Raw genomic sequence first — 24,073 nt, forward strand, 5'->3', positions numbered from 1 at the left:
ATTGTGCAGCTTGAAAAAGAATTAAATAAATGTTAGAAAAATCAATCTCTCCCGTATAATTCATGTAAGGAAACTGAACATTCATGTATGATTTTCAAGATGAACTCTCCTAATGGAAATGTGCATTGCTCTTGTATATCCAGAAATACCAAGGGGTAAAATTTGACTTTGCATATTTTGAAATGATTCATTCACCCTTCCCTGCCCCCTCCAAGTATTTAGCAGAATGATTCATTATGAATGGCCACTGGGTTACTAGCTGGCCTGGAAATAAGGGGATGAATGATGACGTAAAGGCCCAGAGATTCAGGACGCACCAGCTATTTGGAGACCAACCAAGGCAAGCAGTATCAGTCACTTGTTCTCTTAAATCCTCCACTGGTTTGACAGGTGGCAGATTGGGAAGATGTGGAAGCCTGTATTTTTCTAGAACTGCATGGTTTGGAAAGTGAGGCAAAGCCCATGCAACTGCTGATATTTTTATTTATAAGCAGGGAACCTGATAAACTTTGAATAAGCAGATTCTGCATTTTGGTACTCCAGATATGGCATATCCCTTGACAATCCTTTTCTTTTTTTCAAAACCTTTTGTCTGCCTACAAACGAATTTGCAGCCAGCAGTCTAATGTATCAGTTTAAAATGTTTATTTACTTTTATTTCAAACCTGCCCCTTCTTAAAAGTTAAAAAGAATTGGATAAAAACAAAGAAAACTGCAAGCTGGACAGTTAGGATGAAACATACTTAATTATATATTACATTAAACTACCCACATATAAATTAAATTGTAACTTGGAAAAAAATAACTTTACAAATGTTTTCATAGGAAATATCCAGGCTGTACCTGATTCTCCTTTCTTCCCAGAAAGAAGAATTAAACAGTAGAGGATCAACCACTGGCAATAATTTGTTATGTCATTGATAATGTGTTATATAAATGTTAAGATGCAGGCAATACTTCTGGATTGTCATAAAGATAATTATGAAAAAAAATGATGCCACCAAGGTAAGAATTCTGCCATTCCTTTTAAGAACAGAGACAGCATGTAAGTTCTGTGAGTTAGCAATGTCAGGGAGTGGGATCAAGTTAATTTTTCTTTAATACAGAGTCAGATAATTGCCTTGGCGTTATTGGTTTTCTGATCACAAAACGAAGCATTTGTTTTGTATTTGACATACAAGGGCAAACTGGAGATTCTGCTAATATACCGTCTACTGTATCTTGTTGCCCATAGTGTTCATAAGTGAGCTGATTGAGATGGACCTGGGTTTAATGTTGAGGACCCCTTGGGATGATTACCCTGGGGAGGCTCAATATTCATAATGATGTTGTTGGGTTAGAAAAGGTCCAGGATATTATGATTTCTATAAAAATCCATGTGATTTGACTCAATAGCCCATCATATATATTATAGCATGTCACATTATAAAATGTCTAATTATTGGATTGTGAGGTGATGATTTGAAAATGGGATGTTTTACTACTTCCCTTGTTATAATCAGTCATTTTCTTTTGAGATTTGTATTCAGGATTGTTACTCACCTCCGCAAGAGTGGGATACTGTAGCTATTACAGTGATCTACTCACAGAAGGTGATAGCTTCCAAAAGATGTGGGTATATTCTGGGTCTTATGGCTTTTGAAGCTTTGGTTGATCATAGGTCATATTGAGAAATAATTAGGGCAATTAATATCACTTCTTGGTAATTTCCCCTTAGCTTCCTCTGCAGCTTCTTGAGTTCTTTGAAGAGAAGGCAGTGAAGCAGGTTGAGATATATTCAGAATACAAGTTGGGGGAAATCTCAGATTTAGAATCTAATACTAACACTACTGAGCTGACTTTCTGGTAGTGATGACAGTAAATAAGCATGCTTTTGTCCAGTTTTCTTCTTTCTTGGATAGTGTTTTTTGTCTATTTGAATGGTTGCAACATTCAGCTTGCTTGCCATGACCAGTGCAATATAATTCTCATTTCTCCATGAGTTAAAGGGAAAAGAGGAAGTAGAATAGAAATTCAATAAAGGGAAGGCTGGAGTACACTTTAGTTTCTACTTCAATGTGTTTACTGATCTTTCATACCCTGTATGGCTGGTGTTATGAGATATAAAAATCCTACTAATAATTTTTTCGGGTTCATGGATATTAAAAGCATACCGAGTTTTTGTCTCTATGGCATCTGTTTACCTTCAGTATTTATTATATACAACAGATACTGTAGATTTCTTTTGAAGTGCTCATTTTTGTACTAGGTGAGTGAAAGAAGATTTCCTTGATTTTGTATAAAAGACATTTTTAGTCTAATGGACATCATACCTGATTGCACTGAAGAAGAACTGTTGTTTCAGTTAGTACGATAGTGTAAAGCTGAATCTGAGATCAACAAAACCAACAGCACTTTAGAAAACAAACAATAGAGACTCTGTTCATTTAGATTAAACTGAAAAATCATATGCTGAAAAAGTTGCTTGAGTGAAACTTCCTATCCCGAGAGAAAGCTCATTAATCATTTTCTAACAGAAGCAAACATTTTAAAGTTAATCTGAGATGATTGCTACTTTAATGATTAATAGGAAGCTATCTAATGAACTTGGTACCAATACAAATAGTTTCATAAGTCCCGTCTAACATAAATAAATGGAAATGGCTAGAGCAGTCCCATTCAGCAGCCCTCCTCAGCCTGATGCAGGTCAGATATATGTGTAATTTTTTTTTACCCCCCCAAATATAGGGGCTGGGAAAGATAATATAACTAGTATACTGTTGGGATGACTTCCATATTCAGTACCAGCCTTCTTCACCCTGGAAACATCTGTTCTCCCCAACCAACCTGCAATGGCTATGTATGTAGAGATTGTAGTACAAATCACCTCAAAGGCACCATACTGAAGAAGAATATACTATACTCTCCCAGATTGGGACATGAGGGGAAACTTACTGACTACGTTCACCTATCAGCTAAGTCATAATATGGTTTATCTGATTTGGGTTTAGTATATGATATGAACCCAGCCATTGTTAGTAATCTGCAGTGGTTGGCTTAGCATGATGTGTGAATCCAGGCATTTGGAAAATCTGTGATATTAAATGACAGATACATTTCTAGCCATCTGTTTAATTTCACGCATGCACACACACACATTTTGTTCACAGATCTCTCACACTGCATCAGCTTTGGCTCTACAGTCTTTTGAGTATCTCTGAAAATAGTAAGAATGAGTGACCAGCAGCAAAATAAGTAGAAATACATTCAATATACAATAGTTTCAAATGCTACCATAGTTCTGTATAGAAACATGGTAGTGTCATTTAGAACCAAAATTAGTTTTATATTTGGTGAAGTGGGGGATTTTCTGAAAGATCATAGAGTGCTAGATCCTACATGTGGATGTCCAAGGAAGTGTGAGAACTGTGCAGAGATCCAGAAGTGCAAATACTGCAGATACCATACTGGATACATTTAACTGAGAGAAGAAACATATTAGTTTATGTAGTGTATTGACTGGAATCTATCCAATGTTTAATCACAGCAATAAAAATGCTGATATCCAAGTCTATCTCTATTCAGAAATGATCACAGGATATCAGAAGAATTTGATGTGAGTACAACATGTGCATTTAGCACAAAACACTTATACAGTGGAACCTCGGGTTACGAATTTAATTCGTTCCGTGACTCTGGTCGCACCCCGAATTGGTCGCAATCCGAAGGAAATTTCCCCATAAGGTTCAATGTAATTACCGTTAATCCGTTCTGGCGTGCGTGACAGGGAGGCGGCTATTGCTTGGAGGGAGAGTCCCCCTCCCTACAACCATGTGTCACGGGCGGAAAATGGCTGCGGACCACGTGTCAGGAGCGGAAAATGGCTGCGGACGTGTCAGGAGCGGAAAATGGCTGCGGACCACGTGTCAGGAGCGGGAAAATGGCCACGGACCACGTCAGGGGTGGGAAAATGGCCGCGGACCACGTGTCAGGGGCGGAAAAATGGCTGCGGACCACGTGTCACGGGAGGGAAAATGGCTGCGGATCCGGTTCGTACCCCGAGGCGGAGTTCGCAAACCGAGGTAAATTTTTGCGGCCGGAGCTGGTTGTAACCCGAAAAGTTCGTTAACAGAGGCGTTCGTAATTCGAGGTACCACTGTAATCTTTTTGTATATTTATACATCTCATATCTGGGTTTGACTTTTCAGATAGTATAAAACTGGTGATTTGGAACCATCACTTGGATTTTACTTCAGAAATATTCTTATTTTGGCTGAACTGCTACATTCAGAAACATTAAGGACTAGCAATCTTGCACACTTGATGAAAATGTAAAATATTGCTGGTTGGAAGCAACTCAATATGGAGAGAGACCTTTTCACATATACATAAGAATCCAATTTGCAGTACTTGTTAGTGAAAGCCTAACAAAACTTTCTTTACATCTCCCCTTAGTCTCCGTGCCTTGTCCTGATTTTTCAAAGAATTCCATGCACTGCAGCATCTGATTCACCCATTCAATCCAATTATGGCCAGAAAAGAGCATATATGCAGAGAGGGCACTCTCTACATTGCTATATTGAAATTAATTACGCTCAGCTTCATAAAGTACATCTATAACTAACATCTGGGGACTTCTTAGACACTGCACAGGGAGCATGTTCCTCTTAAATTAAAAAAAAAAAGCGAATTCCAAAATTCTTAGTACAATTGGTCCTCATGTTAGCAAAGAGCACTAAATCATCCTTTTCTAGATTAAAGGATAAGTCAATTTCTGCAGCTGTTGTGTGAATACCCATATTTCTTGTTGCTGATCTTTTTAGGTAGTCATGGTGAATGGTTAGCTGATGCTATGTTGGTGTCACCGTAAGAATAGGGTGTTTTCTGGCTGAACAGCTGTATGTATCCATCTGTTTTGGATTCTTTCAGTCTGGATATCTAAGAGTCACCAGTTTTTTTCTGGCAAGGTTCCTGTGCCCTTAACAGCTGCACAGACAAGCAGAAATTCAATAGGTGGAGGTTTCCTTAATCTCAAACTTTGGAAAATCTGCCCTATTAAATGCATAAGATCAAAAATAAGGGGAAATGGGATGCCCTAAACGCAGATTTTAGCATATACCCTAATTTTGATTTTCTTGATTTTCAGAAAAGTGAAGTTCGCCATGAAGAAGTGGTTGAGTGAGCAATCTACCTTAGAGCTTAATGTTAGCTCATTCTTGTTCAAATTACACATAAAACATATTCACAGCCATTAGAATTCTTCCTCATTCAGGTCAATAGGAATGTGCAGTTTACTGCAAAATTCCAGTTAAACATTCCACAATACACAGCCATGCAGAAAACATGATGCCAGGTCAACGAGTACACCTAGTCAAAAAGCAAAGGGGGCAAGCAGACACATATAAATAAATTAACTTAACAAGTCAAGTGGTTAAAATACGTAAGTACCAGAGGAAGAGTAGATTAAAGAATTTATGGTAAAATGTGCCAAGAATTTTGGTTACAATATTCAGATGGATGAGTGGGAGAGAATGTGGTTAAAAGGCCCGAAATTCACATTATAATTTAAAAGAATACTTGTTTAAAATGATGTATTGTTGGTATATGATGCCAGAGAAATTGTCTAAGATGTATAAAGGTACTTCTAATCACTGCTGGAAATGTAATAAATATGAACGGACATTTAACATGAATAGTGGACTTGTGAAATAGAGAAAAGATATTGGATACAAATACATTTGGTGAAACAGAGAGTTATAAAAATTAAGGTTCAGGTGAAACCACAACTTTTCTTATTAGGACTTATGGACACTCATCTAGAAAAGGCTCACAGATGATTGGTTTTACTTATAATAAGTGCAGCGAGGTTATTATATGCACAAAGATGGAAGACTACAGAAACACCAGTAATGGAGGAATGGATTGTGAAGATGGCTGAGTTTGCAGAAATGGCTAAATTGACTTGTTTGATCAAGGAGGGAACAACAATTACTTTTATAAAAGACTAGAAACCCTTTATAGCCTTTTGCTGAAAATGGATAAAAATGAACTGCTGATTTCAGGATTTATCAATTAAAAAGGTTTGTTTATAGGAAGAAGGGAATTATGATATGCAATATGGAAGGGTGGAGATGGTAATTATTATGTTTGTAACTGCTGCAAAGAAGATTGAAAGTAACTTCTTTAGGTATTTTTCTTTTTCATGCTTTTTGTTATTCTTTTTTTTTCCTTTTACCCTTCATAATCTTTTTTTCCTATTTCTTCTATGTTCCAGTAGTTTTTTAAACCTTTGTAAAATCTTTTAATAAAAATTATTTTTAAAAAATATGTTAGTACCCTCTCACATTTGCAATGAACCTTCCATTGAACATATGGAACAAACTGATTTCTTAAAATAAGAAACTCTGACACTGCACAAAGACCAAGTTAGCCTTGCCTGCCTGCCTGCCTGCCTGCCTGCCTGCCTGCCTGCCTGCCTGCCTGCCTGCCTGCCTGCCTACCTACCTACCTACCTATCTATCTATCTATCTATCTATCTATCTATCTATCTATCTATCTATCTATCTATCTATCTATCTAACAGCAAAGGCAGCATGCTCTAAAATGGTAGCTTGTTTTCTTTGACAATTTTTGACTGTAGATATTGTAGGTTATCGTTATAAGGCTGTTGCAGAATCTCACAAATCTAGATCATATTCTCAATTTCATTTCAGATTATCAATATCAAATCTTATTAGTTCAGGCTATTGAACCCAATGAAGATACAGATAAAAAACGAAATGGACTGCCATGCATCTGTAACCATTCTTTTTGAATAGGTTCACAGACTGCATTAGGACATAATTTCATTAGCCATGATTTGTCAACTGTCATAATGGCTGACTGTATAATTTGCATGAACCAACATGTATGGCTTACATAAGGTTTATTCTTATGGCTTAATGTGAAAGTTATGGATTTATAACTTTCATTGGATGATTCATACAATATGCTAAGCTAAAACCAAGCAAAACTAAATCCGTGATATGTGAACCCAGCCTGAATCTTTCTATTTGATTAAGTATCTGTTTTCTTATACAACAAATGATAAGTATAGACCATCTATACTGTTTACATACTGTATCACAAGGAAGCACTGGACAAAAATCATCATGGTTTCACATAATCATACACCTGACCTGGAAGTTTCCCCCCAGATAGCAGGCTGGCAACCCACACCCTACCCCACGCCCAAACAGAAAGTTATATAACAGCCTGTTCTTCTTTTCCATCTTCTCACTCCTGGACTCAGGAGACAGTCTTTTTTTAATGACCCTCCTTCCCTCCTGGTTATTAGTCTATCACTTGACAATGTCATCTATCTAATGATAAACCTCTCAGCCCTTCTCCAATATTGAGTTGGGAACTAACTAGAATAGTGTTGACTGTTAATATGCCTTCTTTGGGTTAAATCCTATTAGCTCAGTGGTTACAGCCAGTGGACACAATTTTTCTCAACAATCAAGTGAAGAAATGGTAGTCTGTCCTTTAGGTTTATAATTAACCATCTTTAATGCCAGGAAATGGTCTTCCTTTAGCTTATTAATCATATAAGGAGCCCGAAACTGACTCATTCTTAGTTCTGTAAACTTAAATAGACCACTGTTAAATTTGACAATGTTTTGTTTCCTCCATTGATACATTTTCATTAAACAATTGAGGCTGTATTGAATTTGGCCATTTTTTATTACTGTGAATGAACTGAACCCTGGATTCTTGGATGAGTAGTCAGGAATGTAACAAAGAAAACATTACTATACCATCATGACTAGGGTTGTTTTTCTTAGATTAGGTTAGCCCCTCTTTCCAACTAGTGATGGCAGCAGAGAATTATTTGGAACAATTCTGAATTTGGAAAAGGATCTGAGAGAAACAGATAATAAGACAAAGGATACTTTCAAGCAGCATGCACTTAAGTTACTAACAATAGCCACTGTCAGCTATTCCATCTTTCCCAGGTTTTCTGAAGAAATGAAAACTAAAAAAAGGAATATGACAAATTAAACACTATATTGCGTTCTTCCCAAACCATCTTCCCCCAGTAAAAGTGCACACACAAGACAAAAAAATTGCTAATGAAAGCCCTCCTCTTGTCTTGCCAAGTTTCATAAGTTTTGAAAATATAATTTAGTTTGATTGGAAATGTACAGTTTCACTGTTTCTTTGGAACCTGGACTTGGCATTAATGTGTTCTGGGGTTGTTTCTGTTTGTATGTAATCTGCTTATGATATCTTCTTAACAAGTCATCAGAAAGGGGGTACAATGTCTGTTTTTAAGTATCCAATATTTGGAACTTGCTTGAAAATACTGGCCATTGCAAAATTAACTACACTTTCTCTACAGCTGAAAAACATTATTTCTGTATTGCCAGTAAATAGTACTAGTGATGCCATTCATAATATAGCAAAGATATTCTAAATAGTCCATAGATTTTTTTGTGAAACTTGTCAAAGGACATCCTTTGGCAAGTGGAAGGTAAAAATAATAATGGTGAGGTGAAGCATTATCTAGTATTGAAATCTTCTACATCTAACCTCTTGTTTCAGTGTGGGATCTGTATTCAGAATATAATTTAGCAGAAATCTCCCAATGTCACTCTTCAGCACTAATTTACATGACCTCAGAATGATAGGAAATGAAGTTTCTGACTTCAGATGACAAGACTTAATCCTACATTGACGATAGGTAACATTTTTTAACCAACTGGATATATGAGGAATTTTGAGAATAGGCAACATCACAAAATGGCTGCTATAGGGAGTCTATCCATTTTCAAAATAGCTGCCATGATGATCCTGGTCAGTCACTAAGCATTCATTTACCAGACAGCAAACTGATGAAGTTGCTTTTTGCTATCTTCTCTAGCAATCCAAGGATGTGCTCTACTATCTCTTATTTTCCTTCATTTTTCTAGGTAGGTGGACATACGTCCAAGCAAAGCAATAGATTGCTTCCACTCACCATTTTTGTTTTCTAAAAGTGCTTAGAGGGCCCATATGGAACCTAGAGACATTCCTAGAAACAAAGTTAACATTAGAAGTTAGCAGTTTTTAACACAGGCACCTTATTAATTTTTTTAGGCCATGGACTCCATTTTGTCCAGTCCCATTCCACTCCTTAACAACTGAGGCAATCTTAACAATTGGCTTTGCTGACTGGCTGCTGGAAGTTGTAGTGCACAGTATCTTCCTTTAATAGTGCTGAGGAAGAAAGGACCTGCAAAGACTTAGTCTAATGTTAAGGAAGGGCAAACACATCAAGATGTAAGATGAGCCCAGATGTCAAAATTCAAGGAGGCAACTACAAGAATGTCAGCAATAAAGATTTGAAAAATAAAGTTTTCAAGGATAAAGATGATGATGATGATCTGCTGTTAGCAATCATAAGAATAGTGACTTATAATAGATGAGTGGGATATATATTTACATAAAGAATTGCTTTTTATATTCTTTATTTTAATTCTCAGATGCCTTTTGCTCAATTACTGAAAAGCAGGTTATCAAGCATTCAACCAAATAAATATTTTACCAATTAAGCTAGATCTACATATTAATATACAATATATGGAGACAGTCCACGGTCACAATGCATTATAATCTCTATTATAAATAGACCAGGAAATAGAAAAATATGAGCAATTCCAAACTGATTGCATTTAGCTTTAATTCATGCAACTCCTTCAATTCAGGATGTTGAAACATAAATTGTTCTTTATACATGTCCTTGTGAGGTAGATATAAAGATATATTGTTCTATTTCAATGCACTGTACTGTATATGGAGTGATTTTTTATGTTTTGAAAACTGTACTTGGATAATTAACTGGCACAATGTTCAGTGCACCTAAATTTCATCAACTACACTGGTTCACAATCTATTTCTTAAATGGCTTGGGATAAATCTGTCTGAAAAACTACTCTCTGTATACTGTAAAATATATACCACGAAAACAGGTAATCACAGGGGAGGATCTATGCAGTAGCAGCATCCTGGTTATAGAACAATCTTCAGAGAAAGACCTGATCTCACACCACGGTTGCAGTTGCATTGTTGTAGGCCAGGTGTTGATAACACATTACCTGTGATACACAAGAGGGTGTGCACTAAACCCCCATTTATATATATATATAAAATAATTTCATTATGAAATAATAATTAAATATCACAAGATAACCCAATCTTGCAAGTTTTCATGTTTGCATTAGATGTTACAAGATTTCACCCATTCTTATTTAACTATTGCTTTTAGGTTTTGCTGCTTGCACATGACACAAAATCACAGTACCTTTCAAAAGCTGACAAGGTTGTACCAGCTGACTCAGATCTTTTAACTAACATACTGTATGCCTGGACCTGTCTTCCCCCCTCATGCAGATTGGTCTGCGTGTATATGTGTGTGCAGTTTGAAATGTTGGCAGTGTTGAAACACTATACCAGTATGGGTGTGTCAGATTGGGATAACCTGCCCCCATAACACCCCATATAACAGCAATTGTTTTAACCCCTATTTTTAAAGATTATAGTTCCTCTTGAGTGGTGCAGCCATACAATCCCAGGAAAAAAATGCAGCCTTATAGAGTTACAGATAGGTGCTGTATTGGCATTCTTATACACTCTAAATCAATTTTTTATTTTTTTCAACCCAACAAAATATTGGAAAGAAATTATATAAGGGGGATTGGAACTCTGTCTTTCTACCTATCAGCAGGATAATTATCTAAAAACAGAATGGAACAAAACCAGATTTAGTGTGGTGGGAGAAGCCCTCAAAAGAAAATTTGAGTCTGAAAATTGGCCAGATGCAGCTGGGGGCTGTAGGGGAGGGGGAACAGAAAAAGTCCCCACAATGCATCTGTATAGAAGAGAGAATTGGGCAGGAGCTCAGAATGCTGCTGACTCATTCATCATGAGCCACATTCCCTCCAGGCCATGTGACCCATGATGGGGCATATGTGGCCCGTTTTCCAGGCTCATATACACACGAACACCCACGGATGCAACACAAGGGGAGAGCAGAGATATACTTGCAAAGAGAATGTATATGCACCCATCCTATTTAGATCTTCCCTGACAAAGACAAAGAACACACATGCAAAGAACCTGATTAGACACACACACAAACACACATTAGTTTCTGGGGAGACACTGCACACACATACACAATGTACTACTCTGAAATACAGAAGAAAATGCTGATGTGAATGAGACATTTGTTATGAATTTCTGGACTATAAGATCTAAATCAGGTTTGGGCAACCCATGGCAATCTTCTTTTGCTGAGCCCCAGTTCCCACCAGCCCCAGACAGAATTATCTCTGTGAAGTATACTGTATTCCAATACATCTGCAGGGCCACACATTGTTCGCTTCTGCATAATGTCTAATCATATAAAAATGTATGTCCTTATATTTATTTTCCAAAGATCCCATGATAACACATGTATTCCTCCTCCTGCCACTTTTAAATCTTGACAGCCATCTAGTGAAGTAAGACAAGGAGGTGATGGACTTAGACAGTAGGTGGTGCAAAGTTATTCAATCAACTTTCATAGCAGAACTGTCCTGTAAATATGGGTCTTCACAGAGATGTTCAACATTCTATCCCAACCTTCCGCAATCTGGTGACCTCCAAATGTATTGGGAGGCTTACAATTCAAAGGGTCCAGGTGTCATGGTCCCAATATCTGAAAAATTCCACATTGGGAAAAACTATTCTAGCCACTGTGTTATACAACTCTGACCCTTAGTAATGTATTAGTACATTGTTCACATTCTTTCCTGCAAAGTGTCATGGAAAGAGTTTTGTGTTTTCTTTAGAGACATTTGCATGAAGAAAGCTACATTCTGAGCACTTAAATGTTTGACAGAAGACAATATAATTATAACCAAGATATTGATAGATGAATTCTTTCAGTGAGTCCGCTGTTTTCAGAATACACTGTAAGATGTGCTTTATCAAACTGCACAATGGACATGGCAGGGGCAGTATAAATGATCATTTTACAAAGCTTTCTGACAGGACCACACCCAAGATTGCTGTCTTCATCTGTCAGAATTCTTTTGAAATATTTTCCAGTTGTGGTTTCAGTGGCAAATCATGTTGCATTACGATGTTGCAGAAACTAACACTCCTAGTTCTTCCCCAAAGACTTAGCATTGATTTCTTATTTGCTGTAATGGGAAAATGCTTGTTAACATGCCTTCTTTTCCAAGATAACTGTTGGCACACTCTGCTAAACAAAGATCATTGGGGAATATGTCAATCAGTCCATGCCATACATTACATAGCATAGGGAGGCATGAAAGCAGAACAAAGATACAATAATATTTTCTTTCAAAAATCTTAAGGAGACATATTGGAGACAAGCTGCTTTTGTGAATTCTGAATGTAAAGTAACTTGATCCTGGCAGCACCTGCCTCTGGCAGACACACTGAACTGGTAACTCCCAGCTTCAGATGGATTTTAGCTTACATCCCACAGTTGAAATATTTGGCTTAATTTCTGGAATTGATGGTGACTTTTTTCTGCATCCTACTTTTTTGTAATGTTTCATTTTGTAAACAGTTTCAGAGAACTTGAAAACTTTTCAAGTTGTACACTTTTGTACAATTTTGGCTGATCCTGTTGATGATACTGCTCAATAATGGATTTTCCTCCAGATTAGCCAGTTTTAATTATTATTGTTTTTATACTATTCAGAAAATAAAGGGATGAAAGTGCAGAACCTGCCCAGTTCTCCCTCAAACTTATTTTTGGGGTAACAGTACTGACTGCCCCACCACACCCCAAAATGCAGCATATGAATTTCAGCAATACGTTTGCTTTCAAATGTATAAAATGTTTACACATATACTCATTTGATCTGAAGACTCCTCTCTTGGTCATCAGCATAAGCTGGTTCTAACAGCTATTAAGTAAGCCCGGGATACTTCCACACGAAAGTCACTAACTTTACCAGTCAAGAGTGAAAGAATGCATTCCAGCTCCCCCTCCCCAATGGATTTTTAAAAAGAAAAAAATAGAAGTAGTGATAGGAAAACATGAAAAGGCAAGAAGTAGAAGATAAACATTTTTGTGTCCTCCTCACTAAAATCCAATGAATGGGGCAGGGCAATTGTATGATAAAAGTCTTATCTGGAAGCACTCTGGATTGTACCTGGCAGTGAGGAGAAAGTATTCAAGCAACAGTAACATTTCTATTAGGAAGACTGAATGAATGTTTTTTGTTGTTCATCTCACATATGTGACCCTGATTGGCATATGGTGAAAAAACTAAAAAAACAACAACAAAATAACCAAAAAATAACACAAAAATAATTTTTAAAAACCCATAATCCATGGGGGAGTGCACTTAGTTTTCTAGTAACACAGCCACTATACAGGCTCCATACCCTCGTTCCCAGATTCCCATGCCAGATGGCAAAGCTTGGTCTTCAGGCCCTTCTGGAAGGCCAGCAAGGGCAGAGCCAATCTAGCTTCAGGAGGAATGATATTCCAAAGGGCAGGTGTTACGGCAGAAAAGATTCTCCTCCTAGGTCCCGTCAAATGATATTCCTTCAGAGACAGGACCTGCAACATGCCTTTCCTGCCAGACCTGATGGGATGGGTAGATGTGACTGGGAAAAGGAATCCCCCAAATAACCCAGCCCCATGTCATGTTTTCCAATGAGGCAACTGTAATTTGAGATTTCCTCTGCCTTTCCTTGTAGACTATGACCTACCTCTCTTCTGTGACCCATCCAAAGCCATTATTGTGCTTATCACTACAAGTAACATACTTTTATCTCTACTACTCTAAAGGCTCTTCCTCATAGCCACATGAATGTGTTTTCCTTCTGTCATTAAGTCAAGAGGAAAATATGTTAACATAAATTGTGCTATCCATCACGACCTACCCTTACCATGCCTCAGCAATGAGGCCAAGCAGTGTCGCTCCCTCACACAGTGTAATGAGGGGTAGGGCAGTGACTGGTGGATTACCTGCCTTCCCATTCCCTCCCACCTAGCATCGCTACCAGTGGGAAAACCAACCACCCTCTTCTGAACATGTGGTAGGAGGAGTTGGGGGTACAAGCCCTATTTTATTTATTATTTGGTCTTCATTTTTTATTTTTTACTCTATACTTTTTCTAACAGAACTACTGATTTCCCAGTCCTATGAAACAACTCCATGGAAATTGCCATCTAGTTGTCATATGGATTACTGCAGCATCAGATGTTATGCCACAGGCAGAAATGAATCACTCTTCCTTAAATTCTGCATCACACCCTTATGCTGCTCCTGTCTCATGCTGATGCCTGCTGGACACTAAAATGGTTTAAGAAAATTCTGTCCAAATTGGGATATTTTGGCAGCAATTTGTCAGATGTTTAGCTCAAAATGCCAGCTAGTCTCTCAATAGCCAATTCCTGTGTGCCAGGAAATAATTGTCAATTGCTATTCTTTCTGTGGATGGATCTTATTAGACACATATAGTTTAAATGTATATACATATAAAATATGCACACAAAGTTAAATTTATATATACAGATTTATGTATACAAATACAAAATGCACATACATGCAGGCTACAAACTATGTGGCCTAGGGGTTAATTGAGGGTAACAATGTTGATTCCTGCACTCCAGAAACAGCTGATGACCTATACTCATGATGGTGCAACTTGGCCTTGCAGATAGAACCATAAACAAACTCAAGAAGTCCAAGGTATGTAATATTTACTTAAGAAAGCCAGAAGCCATACCAACTACATAACTACTGCAACTGCTGAAACTAGCAATGCTACCTCAAACTCACTTATGTTTCATTTTTCTTCCCACTTTACATAATAGAATACTTGGCCTTCTCTTTTAGTAGGCTGGCTGTTTCTATAGGCAGGTTCGTTTTTACAGGTAGTTCTCACTTAACGACCACAATAGGGACTGGAAAATTCATTGTTAAGTGGGGTGGTTGTTAAGCAAGTCACACTTGATTTTATGGCCTTTTTTGCAGCAGTCATTAAGTGAATCACCACAGCCGTTAAGTGAATCACGTGGTCGTTAAGCAAATCATGCAGTTCCTCATTGATTTTGTTTGCTGGAAGCTGGCTGGGAAGGTTGCAAATGGCAATCACATGACCCCAGGATGCTGCAAGTGTCCTATGAGCTGATTGCCAAATGCCTGGATCGCAATCACATGACTGCAGGGGTGCTGCAACGATTGTAAGTGCGAGGACTGGTTGTAAGCCTCTTTGTTCAGCACTGCTGTAACTTCTAACAGTCACTAAATAGATGGTTGTTAAATGAGGACTATCTGTATCATGTTTTTCACTGACTGCATGCAAATTACTCTCATATGCAGGTTCCGCAGATGCAGGTTTCTGGAGGCAGCATCTTTGAAATCATTTCAAAGGATTATCAGGCTCCTGAGAGATCAGTAGGCTTGCCAGAGAAATAAAAGACCCATATACCTACATCAAACAATCTCCCACAAAAGTCTGCCTGAGTGATCAGATGAGCTGATCACTCTGAAATACAAATACCTTGTCTGAAATAGAATGCAGACAAGCCTGAGCCAGAGAGTTATCACTACTGTTATGCCTTTGGATCTTTTTTCCATTTTTCCTCCTGAAGCCAATTTCTCCTACTAATCATTTTTTGGTCACCAAAGAGCCTCTTCTCTTTCCTACCCACTTCCACCTTTGTGTCCATGCATGTAGGCATATTTCACACATTAACTATTTTGTTAAAAAAAATCATATTATGGCTCTGCTTATGTCATATGAGCTAGTTCTACATGGCTGTTAGCCATCAAGCCAGTGGCACACACAACTTGAAGCCAAGAGTAGAATAGACATCAAAGCTGCCTAATATAAATACATACTGCCTGTCACTACATGCCTTAAAACTCCAGAATGGTTTGAACCTTAGCCTGCAATTCAAGAAACAATTCACCTGAGTGGCAGAAGTCATCCCAGTTCTGATATGTTTGTTATGTTTCATAGTATTTCCTGACAGAGAGTTTTGTCCAATGAAGCAAACTATTCCCAAATGCTTCAAATCATATCAGGAATGAAACTTCACATCTACAAACTTCCATTTTAATGTTGGGAACATACTTTTAAACATTAAGCTTATCCTTAAGCTTAACCTTCATTAGTTTTTTTTTAAAAAAATTTCATCTGACTGGTGTTACATACCAAATTTGAGTATACATCAAATTGATGTATAGCCGATTATTGCAACTCATGAATGTATGATATTTAGATGACAGAAATTCACCTAACAAACTGTTATGTCATTGTGACCATCAAGTCTACACATTACAATATTGCTCATTTTAAAAAATAGCATAATCTTTATAAACATAGGATCATAATTGTTGTAGTAAGTCAAGAGACATGGTGGAAACAGTTTTATGTGAGGTCATTGGTTTAGTATTAGTCTGTTTAATGTTCACTTACCTTTCTTTATTCATTTATGTGGTTGTTTATTTACAATTAATAGTTACAGTCCCTTTCAGTTTACAAAGTCCTTGAAGCTACTTACCACCAGCTTGATTACCACCAGGCACACAATCAAGCAGCAAATATATGCTAATCAAGGAACTACCAGAGGAGCAAAACAAAACCCCCACCCCCACCAGCACTGGCAAGGCAGGCCACAGTATATAAATAGAGAGCAAACCCCATCCCATTTTAGCATTGAAGATGTTACCTAGCTGGATAATGAAACATTTGCAAGATAAGAACCAAGCTCAGAGAACCCCAAGGGCTCCACAAAACACAACAACAGAGGAAAAATGCCGTACAATATTAGATAAAATAAAAAAATTAAACAAATTAAAGGAATATTAAACATTAGAACAGGGTGGAGTTTTCTTGATGCCTCAAAAATAAAACTGTCAGTGCCAGATGAGTATGGGTAGTGTTATTTTTGAGGCATCAAGAAAAGACTAATATACCATTGGCCACATAAATGGGAGTAGAGGTGGAGAAACAGGACAGCCTGCAATATGACAATTCTTATTTTTTGCTATTATTAACTTCTCTTACTAACTAAAATCACATTAGGGTCTCAGAAGACCTATTTTTAAAAATTAAATACATGTATTATTCCTGTTAATTATTCACCTACATCTCAATGAAGTGTTGAGTAACTTAGTAATTCCTCACTGACTAGTTAAGGCTATATAAATTGATACCATGTAACTTACCCTTATCAGGCTGACTCAAGTAATTTTTATCATGTCATTTAACCAGCCTTCTTTTGGTGTTCCCTTTCTCCAGTGAGTAGGGACATTCTTTCTACAGAACTGGTTTTCCAGTTGATTTTTAGATTCAAATCACTAGATCACTTTCATACATTATGGCGATGTGACGCCTATTTTTTATGAAATGTGTGCTTTTTTTAGTCTCTGCCTTTCAGAGTTATAACATCAAGGTTACCAAGGGGGCACCTCCTTCCTTGCTTCTAACTAAGATTAATCTCTTGCTAGATGAAGGGTCTGGAAAGTAAAACTTCTGACTACTCTGAAATTACAAACTTACAGATTTCAGGTCAGCACTACATACTGTCAGCATAAGATCTGAAACCAGAATTCAGCAAGGTTGAATGGACATAATTCAATACATCACTATCAGTCTTATTCCCTGCCCAGGAAAGGGAAACAGCAGAGATACTAAATTTCAACATGTTGTATACATGCAGAAAATTGGGTTAACAAGCAATGGTTTGGCTAACCATAATGAAAGTATCATGTAAACACAGCCAATAGTAAACAGCTCCTGATGAAAAACTAAGTATTGTTGAGACCTGGAGTTGAATAAGGGGGTTTAATAAATCGTCTAAGTAACTGGTAATCATATTTCACATGGCACATTTGATCTTCAATAAGCTTCCTGGTCATAATTATTCTTTGGTTTTTTTTTAAAGTTTGGACATATGAAGTCCCAGACAAGTAAGCAAAAAAAAAAGAAAAAGGCAAATAAAAAACTTAATAAACAATACATATCTGTTCTGGTGCATTTCCAGCAGTAAAAGCTTTAAAGAACATCATGTTTCAATAGTCTGAAACACTGAGACACCAGGATAGCTTGGATATAATCAAATGCAATTTTATTCATTGTATTACATATTTGCCTTCTAACAGTTTTAAGCCAAAATGGCAACATACTGTAATGGGGGGAAAGGGAAATGTTAACGTTCCAGGACTAAGAATATTCAAACACTCAAAACCATTTTTATAATTAGGAACTATGCATGTTACTTCTTTCCATAAATACACAACAATTCAATATTCTGTTCACAATGTAACTGCATCTTCACTAAATTGTATTGTTCATAATTTCTGAATTTCAAAAGCTAAAACCCCTCTCAGAAGAAAACCAGAACTTATAAAAATAAGCAATTAAAGCCAATTTCCATAAATAAGTTACATTCTTAGGACATGTCTCTTCAGATACATTCCTAAAGAAGTAACAGGGCAAGAGCTTGAAAAGAGCAGCAGGGCAAAAGAAATAGAGCAGATTCCAAAATCCATGTTTTGCTTTTATTCATTCTGGATATCTCCTGCCCACAATAAATGTGTGCCTTTGCTCAAAAAGGAACCCAGAGAAATGCAGAACTAGTTAACTAAGTTATTTACATTATGTCCAACAATGAATGTTTTCAGTATTTTAATATTCAGCCTTTATATTGGCATGTTTCAAATATCTAAATTATGACAATTGAAGAGGGCAATATCTTTACATCACTCTAATATAACTAGGCGTACAACTTCAGAAGATTGGTATTTTCACTGCAAAGACAACCATGAGGAGAAGACAGGGAAACCTATCAATAAAAATGCCCCCCATTCAGACTGAACTTGCCCTGGTAAAAGGCTACACTGCAACATTTTATACAAAACATAAAAAGAACATGAAAGAATATCTAAGGGACAAAGTCAGCGTTCCTTGTTCATTTTAGCAAGGCATAGCCAGACACTCTTATATTCTTAATAAGTGATCATTAAAAAATTGTTACTGACAAATTTTTATGTCCATACTGACAACCAGGCCTAGCAAATATCCATCATGGCCAGGCAAATGCTGGTGGCTTGAAGTACAGAGAAAAAAGAACAACTCAACTGATGCTAGCCTCTTTTTAAATGGCTAGTCCTTTTTTTTAAATGCTAGTTACCTTTTCAAATTGGCTAGCACTCTACAAAAGCACAGATACAGGGGCAGCAGTAGCTATCTTCTCTGTTCCCCTTATTGACCCTGAATACCTCTGGATAAAGTAGGAATGTGGCACAGAAGCAGTGAGGAGAAAGCACAGAAGCACTAAAGAGCAAGAAGTACGATATCACTAGATTGAACCAGCCAGACCAGTAACCTAAGAGAATGCTTGTACCCAGGCTACTATGGGTGTGGTGCTTGGGCAAAATGAGCTGTGACCTATGCCAGTGGTACTCCTCCCACTGTTGGCTGCCACCACTTTTGTTCTCTCCCTGTCCCTAGAATAACACAAGGGGCAACTTGCAGGAGTCACCACTATGCTCCTCAGTACAGCTTTGGAAGACACAGAATAAGTAGAGGCCTATAGTCAGCAGTGGAAAAGAAACTTTACAACTCATGCTACTCCCTAGCCAGCCCCTTTAAAAATCCTAGGACTCAGGAGAATACCAGGAAAGGAGAAGGTCACTTTTCTAATAGAATGTTCTTCTTTTGTTCCTTTCCAGAGTGCAGTAAGCCTATATAGTGTGAGGAAACCAGGGGGGAGATAGACAGAACCTTCTGCCCAGCAACCCTCCACCTAGACTAACGCCCGATAATTTAACTTCCACAGTTTTGATATAAATATTTACAAACAATTGAAGTCCTCCTTTATTAGATTTTTAAGCTAAGGACTTTTTTGATGTTAAAAGACAAAAATTAAAGACTATTCTCAGTGTCACTAAAGTAAGAGGAAGTCAAATGAAGAATAATGTGGACCAAAGGTACTTGATTTTACCTTAACAAGCCACTGATATGGAAAATAGAAAATCTGAACTATATCCCTTAGCTATCAGGTAGGCTTTTGATTGAGGGGAGTATTGGTGAATGTATTCATCCCTTACCAGCATTCCAGATATTAAACTCTGTATTTCTAAGAGGTTTGATACATCACAACCCTAGAAATTCTGAGATGCTATTTATGCTTGTGATTCCTGTGCAGGAATACCAACCATATATAAACATTTAATTACAATGACTAGATATTTCTGAAAGCATGTATAATATTTTACAAATTACTACAGAACTGAAAAACATGCTTGAAAAGTTAATGATATCCTCAGCATGAGTCTTACATTTCACCTTCTAATACTTTTAGGTCCTCAAGCAGTTCTTGGGCCAGAATTTGTAGATCTCTATTACGGCTCTTTGATAGCATAAGGATACGTGGAAGTGGTAGGGAGTCACGTATTTCAAGAGCTGATTTAGTTAATATCTCTGGTTCCATAACCATGGATTGGAGAAGTCGGAGTACATGAAAACATACTTCTGGATCTGGGTCTAGAAGAGAAAAAGAAAATAGTATAGCTATGTGGCTTTAAAGAAAGATGGTCACTATATAAATACAATAAATAGCAATAATAAATAATTACTATTGTTAGAATTTAAAGAAGTAGAGTTCTAAATGTTTATTCCAGTGAAGCCCTTCTGAAACTAACTTTTTCACTCAGCCTATTTACAAATGTCCTCTGCATGTTCACTGAATGCACACAAGACCGAGATAGCAGATCTGCATTCCCAGGGCTGCCTTTAATATCCACTGACCTTGAAGCCAGTGTTGAAAGTGCAGTCTGGTTCAATGTGTTTGGTAAAAAACCTGAATCGCAACACTATTCGAGACAACTGGGAATTCTGATTGTGCCAATGGATGCAATTACAATGACAGTAAAGCATATCTAGGCTCCTTCTTCCCTTATTCTGCAATGCACGGAGACATTTTTAAAAGGATGGCTGATTTCTTTAGTCTGTATTCCAAATGTAGCACATTCTCTAAATGCAAATGAAGTTTTATACATTATTATCACTTGCAAATATTGCTTATTAGCATATTTTTTCCAATAATTTTATATAATACAAAATTGAGCTGTAATCTGATGAATTCTGTAAGCAATGCTATAGTTTAAAACTATCCATCTATCTACCTACCTACCTACCTATCTAAAGTGCTTCCATGGTATTTCAGTTCCAGGCTGCTCAGAACTTATGCATCAGCTCAGCTGCAATATATATTACATAATATGTGACAGTAAACAAAGTTGAGCAGACTTTCAAGAAATATGCACAGAACTGTCTTACTCTCTTGCTTATTTCCAGGGAGTAGAACTTCCTATTTCAGACAAAAGAGGGAAAACAAAAATTTCCTGGATTTTTTTTCCTTCACTTTCTCCTGTATCATTTGCAGCCACAATATTCTGCTCTGAATTAATGTTAAATAATTTAATGAAAATGTCTATATACACCTATTTCAAAACTTCCTGGATGATATATTTAAAATATTTATCAGAGTTATAAAATGTCCAGTAAAATTTGATGTCATTAGCTTTCAAGCATTAACAGAAGCAACTGATAAGGCAAAATGAGATTGTAGTCACATGTGTCATTAGCACTATATTCCCAGATGAACTACTCTCTGAAATGACACTTACGTAATTGCATTACATCAATGCCAAACTGTTAATCATCAGTAGATCCTGGAAGTGTGTGAATTCAGTTAGCATATGCCTGTAACGTTCCCTGATCATCAGAGGCAGAGCTTTGCATGCTACCAAGTAATGACTGCCATAGTCAAGCATCACTATAAAGTTTCCATTTTTTCTCATGAATATTATACCAGGCTAGAACCTAGGAGACCATGAGTTTTATCCCATCTTAGGCAATAAGCCAGCTAGATGACTTTGGGCCAATCACTCTCTGTCAGCCCTAGGAAAAAGGCAATGGGAAGCCACTTTCAAAATCTTGTCAAGAAAACTGCAGGGACTTTCCAGGCAATTGACAGGAGTCATGACTCAAAGGCACCCAAAAAAAAAAAAAGACAAAGGTCCAGTGTGGCAGGCAAGCAATACATCCCTATACCTGGAATATCAAACTTAGCTGAGATGTCTCACTAAATTCAGTAGAACCTAAATGTAAGAAAGCATATAAACAGGCTGGAATAAGAGACCATGGACAGAGAGAATACAGTCACAAGAGAGACTTCACTGTTGCTAGCTGAAGTGCTTAAATATGGGAGGGGAGGCTTACCTACTACCTACTAACTCTTAGGAGTTGTATAGATAGTGGTAATAATTTTACAGGATACTATCTACAAAACAAGGGAAAAAGGTAAAGTGGGAATATTAAAACAAGAATTACTGGGGATACATATTTTGAGATATTTGTGAATTATCTCCTCTTTTAATTCCCAGTATCTTTTATATACGAGTTTAGGTCAGATAGCTATGCACCTTAAAACCTGGACATAGCCACAAAGAGAGGAGGAGAGAGAAAAAAAAGAGATCCAGCTAGTTGCAACCATAAACTTGGCACTAGTGTTTGTTAAAAGTTCATTATGGTCAGAGTCCTGCATCATAAAATGTGTAAGCATATCTAACAAAGGTATAAATATCAATATCTTGGAACTTAGGCTGATCTTTATTGTCCAAAATGATTTTTCCTCCCAGTGATATTTGGTAGATTTTTCTGTTCTATTAAGATATATTAGTTCCATTACAGTGAAAATTTCAGAAATCTGAGTGGTAACATTTTCTAAGTAGCTAAGACACTTAACCCAGGCTTGCTTTTAAAAACTGGGAATAGCAACTGAAAAACATATTTAATGTTTTACAGATATTTAAGTATAGATTTCAGAAATTTTTCATTTTAGCACTGTTGTGTAATATTTTATGCTGGCAAAACCTAGTAACCTAAATGGAAATTAATTTAATACATTTAATACAAATACATGCTTATTGAGGGCACATGAATCCAAGATCAATTCAGAACTGGTTGTCTTTCTGAAGAAAGGACCAGTCTGAGATTCTTCTTTCTTTCCACAGGTGCAGTATTACACTTTATGCTTTCAGAAAATGGCATTTAAACACCAATTATATGGGATTTCTTTTGAGAGATAGCTAAACCTGGGGGCCTAACCATCTCTCAAAACCATCCAGCAATCATAGCTGCATTGGAAATGGTGGATGGTTTCCTTCTGGCTGGTGATTATCGATGAGACATTAGTAGTATATCAGTGGTCTTTCAAGTGTTGTAGAAATTTGTTAGGGAAGTTCTGTATTTTTAGCAGCTATTTTAAATTACTAGACTTTGAAAATGCAAACTTCTTGTTGAGTAGTAAGCTTAAGAATACCAATCTACTGGTAGGTTATAAAAGTAATCTTAAGTAAAACGATGGTGAGAGTTACACAGTAAGATTTTTCAAACTTTATTTCTGGGACCACCTATCTTTTATTCTTTCTGGTTGTCCCACCAGATCCAATAGACTGGGCACACTCTAGGTCCCTTCAGCGAAACAATGTCATCTAGCAGGACCCAGAAAATGTGCCTTCTGTGTTGCGGCACCTGTTCTCTGAAACAGCATTCAACCAAGGTTCAGCTGCCCGTGTCCTTGTTAGCTTTTCAGAAAGACCTGGCCGTTTGGCAGGGTGGTAGGTGAGCTCAGATGAATGATAGAATTATTGCAGGTGTGAGTTAAGTGGCCTGGATTACAGTGTGTTCTGTTGTTGTTACAATTTTCATGAGGGGGGGCAGGTATTACTGTGTGGTTTTAATGTATTGTGAGCCACCCAAAGTCACATGAACTGGATGGGTAGCCATATAAATAAATTCAAGTAGCATTATTTTCATATCTCAAATTGTTTCTACCTAATTGTAATTCCTGCTGTCATGTCTTCCAATCCTGCCATTTTTATAATATACTGACTGTATAAATTAAACAGATATGGGGACAATAGCATCCTTCTCTCACTCCCTTCCATATTCAGAACCGTTGTTTCTTCAAATTCATTCCTTGCAGTAGCTTCTTGTTCATTATAAAAGTTCCTCA

General features: G+C 37.1%; 1 protein-coding gene across 2 annotated transcripts in view; it reads right to left on the reverse strand.

Moving 5' to 3' along the window:
- HSF2BP (heat shock transcription factor 2 binding protein) overlaps window positions 1-24,073 on the reverse strand; it is a 124,102-nt gene that overhangs the window by 21,484 nt on the left and 78,545 nt on the right. Inside the window, exon 6 of one of the 2 annotated variants that reach the window (XM_088144714.1) lies at window positions 20,331-20,535. In XM_088144714.1, coding sequence (XP_088000840.1) covers window positions 20,331-20,535 — 205 coding nt within the window. Of the gene's footprint in view, window positions 1-18,099; window positions 20,536-24,073 lie in introns of those variants that run through there. The other variant, XM_007437926.2, reaches the window with a different exon arrangement.

This window comes from Python bivittatus, unplaced genomic scaffold (assembly GCF_059951505.1).
Source record: "Python bivittatus isolate LINGU-HERP-01145 unplaced genomic scaffold, Pbiv_v1 ctg000350_np1212, whole genome shotgun sequence".
Classification (NCBI taxonomy): Eukaryota; Metazoa; Chordata; class Lepidosauria; order Squamata; family Pythonidae; genus Python; species Python bivittatus.